The sequence below is a fragment of the Camellia sinensis genome, chromosome 1 (assembly GCF_055761805.1).
Source record: "Camellia sinensis isolate YWXY chromosome 1, ASM5576180v1, whole genome shotgun sequence".
In the NCBI taxonomy this organism is placed as follows: Eukaryota; Viridiplantae; Streptophyta; class Magnoliopsida; order Ericales; family Theaceae; genus Camellia; species Camellia sinensis.
This window is the reverse complement of record NC_138961.1, coordinates 136369254-136373997: the sequence shown is the minus strand read 5'-3', so window position 1 is coordinate 136373997 and position 4744 is coordinate 136369254. Positions and strand designations below refer to the sequence as shown.

General features: G+C 39.3%; 1 protein-coding gene across 1 annotated transcript; it reads left to right on the top strand.

Annotated features, from left to right (window-relative positions):
• Window positions 1-451: 451 nt before the first annotated feature.
• Window positions 452-4241, top strand: LOC114291965 (uncharacterized). The gene is made up of 2 exons (XM_028235849.2): window positions 452-3594; window positions 3679-4241. The coding sequence occupies exons 1-2, from the start codon at window positions 531-533 to the stop codon at window positions 4032-4034; spliced, it is 3420 nt and encodes a 1139-aa protein (XP_028091650.2). The 5' UTR covers window positions 452-530; the 3' UTR covers window positions 4035-4241.
• The last annotated feature ends 503 nt before the right edge of the window (window positions 4242-4744 follow it).

Genomic DNA, 4744 nt, shown 5'->3' with positions numbered 1-4744 from the left:
TATCTAATGTGTACCGCATAACATGTGGTGTGTCATTCTACTAATAAGATTGCACAGTTATTGCCTTTTGTACATTTAGAAAAGATGATATCTAATAAGTCAAATATACAAAAGAACATGAGCTAGAGTTCTCAATCAAAAAGGCATTCCTCTATTAAACTTTTAAAAGAATCTACTCAATACAATCACTCCAAATAGAAAACCTTAGCTTTGAATCAAAGCTGGCATTCCACCTCAATAGTATTCTAATATATGGCAGATTGGCACTTTCACAAAACGCCTAAATTACCACATGTTGGAAACTCTTCCTTTACAATTACACCTTTTCCCATCCCACTAGCAGGAAGCATCATCTCCCACACCTTTCAATAAAATAAAGTATTATTAAAAAAAAATAAAAATAAATAAATAAATGAAAACCATCAGCAGCAGCACTCACAGTCCTCTCAAGTCCATGGGCCTCAAATTACCAACTATAAAGAAGGGCCATCCATATTCACATCTCAAACCAACCACTAGAGTGCCATGCCATGTTTTTCCTATTCCTCAATTGTGTTCTCTTCTCTCTCACCCTCTTCCCAGTTTCTTCATCAATCTCATCATTCCCTCAGTCTGCCATTTATCTTCTCCATTTCCGCAACAGCCTTCCAGAACCTTCTCAGCTTCTCTTGCCATGGAATCAATCCACTTCATCTTCTTCCTCCCATTGCCAATGGCCTGGAGTTTCATGCTACTCCAATATCAATTCACATGTCAAGTCCTTAAACCTTTCAGGTTTCGGTATTTCAGGAACCTTAAATGACTCTGTTCCCAATCTATGCCGTCTTCCACATCTCCTCTCCATCGATCTCAGTGGTAATAATTTCACCGGTAGCCTCTCTGTGATGCTCGGAAACTGTTCCCAACTGAACACCATTCTCCTCAATGATAATGCCATTACAGGTCCAATCCCACCAGAGATTTTCCATTCCAATTCCAAGCAGCTTTTGAAGCTTGACTTGGGCTTTAATTTCCTCTCTGGCACAGTTCCTCCTGAGGTAGGCCTCTGCACCAACCTTGAATATCTTGGACTGTATGACAATTTCTTGACTGGACAGATTCCAAGTCAATTATTTTCTCTAGAAAATTTGAGGTTTTTGTACTTGAGTACAAATAATTTCACTGGTGCTCTACCGGATTTCTCATCCTCATGTTCTATTTCTGATCTCCGCATTCATGAGAACTCATTTTCCAGTTATTTACCTCCTTCACTGGGCAGTTGCCACAACCTCTCAGTGTTTTACGCGTCTTATAACAGTATTGAAGGAATCATTCTACCTGAGATTTTTAAAGGTCTTTCACAACTTCAATGTCTCTATCTTGCTAACAACAATCTCCAAGGAGAAATTCCTGAAACACTATGGGGTCTAGAGAATTTACAGGAGATTGAGCTTTCAAGAAACAATCTCAATGGAAGTATATCCGAAAAGATTGGTCAATCTCATCTGCTATCTATTATTGCTTTGTCTTATAATAATTTGATCGGTCAGATTCCAAGCTCAATTGGTAATCTCAGGAATCTAAATACTCTGGGACTGTCCAACAATATGCTCAATGGCTCAATACCTCCCGAGCTCAGCAACTGCACTTCCCTTCTTGAAATCGGGCTTCAAAACAACTTCATTGAAGGAGCAATTCCATCTGAAATTTGCTCTCTCCAGAGTCTTCAAATCTTTTACGCGTTCGACAACCACATCGAAGGCCAAATTCCTCAACAGATAGGGAAAATGACCAGTCTTGTTGAGTTGGCTCTGTATAACAATAGCATAACCGGTACAATCCCATATGGAATTACTAGTCTGACAAGCCTAACATTCCTTTCTTTAGCTCATAACGATCTTACCGGAGAGGTACCATATGAGCTTGGAAAAAACAACATGCCCGGTTTAGTTAAACTTGATTTAACCGGGAATCGATTCTACGGACCAATTCCTTCCGGCTTATGTGCTGGCAATAGCCTTTCCTTTTTGATCTTAGGAAACAATCGGTTCAATGGGACTTTTCCTGTCAACATTGGAAAATGTAAGTCTCTTAGGAGGGTGATTCTGAGTAGCAATCTTCTTCAAGGAAATATACCAGAAAATTTGGATATGAACATCGGAGTTTCTTACTTGGACATTCGAGGAAACTTGTTCACTGGACAGATACCCAAAGTTTTTGGTTTCTGGAGCAATCTCTCAATGATTGATTTTTCTGGAAATATGTTCTCCGGCTCTATACCTCCGGAGCTTGGAAGGCTCCGGAATCTTCAAACTTTAAAACTTTCTTCTAACAGACTGGTCGGAAGGATTCCCTCTGATCTGGGTCGTTGCACAGAAATGACCAAAATGGACCTCAGCAACAATAGCCTTTCAGAGAGCATTCCTTCAGAGATCATAACAAATGTGAAATTGCAGAGCCTCATCCTTCAAGACAACAACCTTAGCGGACTCATTCCCGATTCTTTCTCTTCCAGCCAAAGTCTCTTCGAGTTGAACCTTGGAAACAACATGCTGGAAGATCCTATCCCTTGTAGTCTGAGTAAACTTCAACATTTTAACTTGGTTCTAAATCTTAGCAATAATAGGTTCTCCGGTGAAATCCCCAAATGCCTCAGGTATCTTGACAAGTTAGAAATTCTTGATCTCTCAAGCAACAGTTTCTCAGGTGCAATACCACCAGAACTGAACAACATGATCTCCCTCTCCTTTGTGAACATATCATTCAACAGGCTTTCAGGCAAAATCCCAGATTCTTGGGAGAAATTATTGAGTTCATATCCGGGATCTTTTCTAGGAAACCCCGGACTCTGCTTGCTTGGCACTGAATCTAATTATTGTAGCGAAACAAGAAAATCCCATTCAAGACTCTGGATGCTGGTTGGTGTGACCATAGGTGTGATTCTCTCTGTGGCACTACTTTCCATCGCAGCTTATATCTTAGTGATCCGAGGCTGTCAAGATCAATTTGCCTCTCACCGTTCTCTTCTTTATGACAGTCGATCAAGAACTGAAGATTTACCAGAGGATTTAACATTTGATGATATCATGCGTGCGACTGAAGGCTGGAGTGATAAGTATGTGATCGGGAGAGGCAAGCACGGGACAGTTTACAGGACAGAATCAGTAAAATCCAGAAAGCATTGGGCTATCAAGAAAGTGGAATTGTCTGAGACAAACTTTAGCATTGAGATGATGACTCTGAGTTTGATTAGGCACCGGAATGTGGTGAGAATGGCAGGGTATTGCATCAAAGATGGATATGGGTTTATTGTGACCGAGTACATGCCAAGTGGGACTCTCTTCGATGTGCTGCACAGCAGAAGCAAAACTCATATGGTTCTAGATTGGGAAACGCGATATCGGATTGCTATTGGTATTGCACAAGGCCTTTCTTACCTTCACCATGATTGTGTACCACAAATCGTCCACAGAGACGTTAAATCCGATAACATACTGTTGGATTCTGAAATGGAACCAAAGATAGGGGATTTTGGAACAGCCAAGTTGGTACGTGATTCAGATGGAAGCTCAACGAAGTCTGTTATTGTCGGAACACTGGGATACATTGCACCAGGTACGTTGTTTTTACCATTTTTGCAGTTTCAGAAAGCTAATCTACTCTGAACTCTTATCTTATGTTTGCTAATCTTAAAAACAGAGAACGGATACTCAACTCAGTTGACAGAGAAATGCGATGTGTACAGCTACGGAGTTATTTTGCTAGAGCTTGTCTGCAGAAGATTGCCTGTAGACCCGTGCTTTGAAGAAGGCTTAGATATTGTCTCCTGGGTAAGGAAGAATTTACAGAAAAAAGATGAGAGCTTTTGGTTCCTAGATGAAGAAGTCGGTTTCTGGGATGTGAATGAGCAATGGAAGGCAGTGAAACTGCTAGATTTGGCACTTCAATGTACTGAGCAGGTGGCTCAAAGTAGACCTTCCATGAGAGATGTTGTTGGATCTCTCACAAAGTTGAATGGTAAACATGAAAGATTTGTACAAAACAGAGAAAATTAGCTTTCTAACATTCAACACAAAGCTTCCACAGTTTTCATGTGCAAAGGATGCTAGACACTACTTACAGGGCTACACGTACAGATGTATCTTGTTATCTTGTATTTCATGATACACTTCTTTTTGTTAACACCTGCTACGTAGTTGTTAGAATCTTACTATTCACTGTTCAATTCATACAGTTTAATACGAGTATTCGATTCATATAAATACGAGTACTCAAGCAAAATGATTTGATTCGTACTGTTGAATGTTAAATTGAGTGAAGAGTATGATTTAATTGTGATCCATTTTGTTTGTATAATGTATTAAACGGTGTTGTTTTTCCAAAAAATTTAAAAATAAATAAATTATATTAATATATATGATTTTATATGTATATATGTACACAATTTAGTTATGTCAATATCTAGAATTAATTACACAAAGCTTGAGGTATCTATATAGACCTCCCCATGATTTTTGAAATTACATCGATCTACCCAGTCAAAGTTGTCAAGGGATCGTAACCATCTAAAATTGTAAATTTACTATTTTATCATTCTATATTAACTCTTAATTAATCAATATAACCAAACACCGTTATTAGATTTTGTGGGTGCACTATCCCACATCGCTCTGTGAGAGATCACAACTCCATTACATTAGTGGACTAACTCCCTTAGACAAGATTTCGAAAAGCGGTTGTGGTGGCGCAATTGCGATTGCGGGGT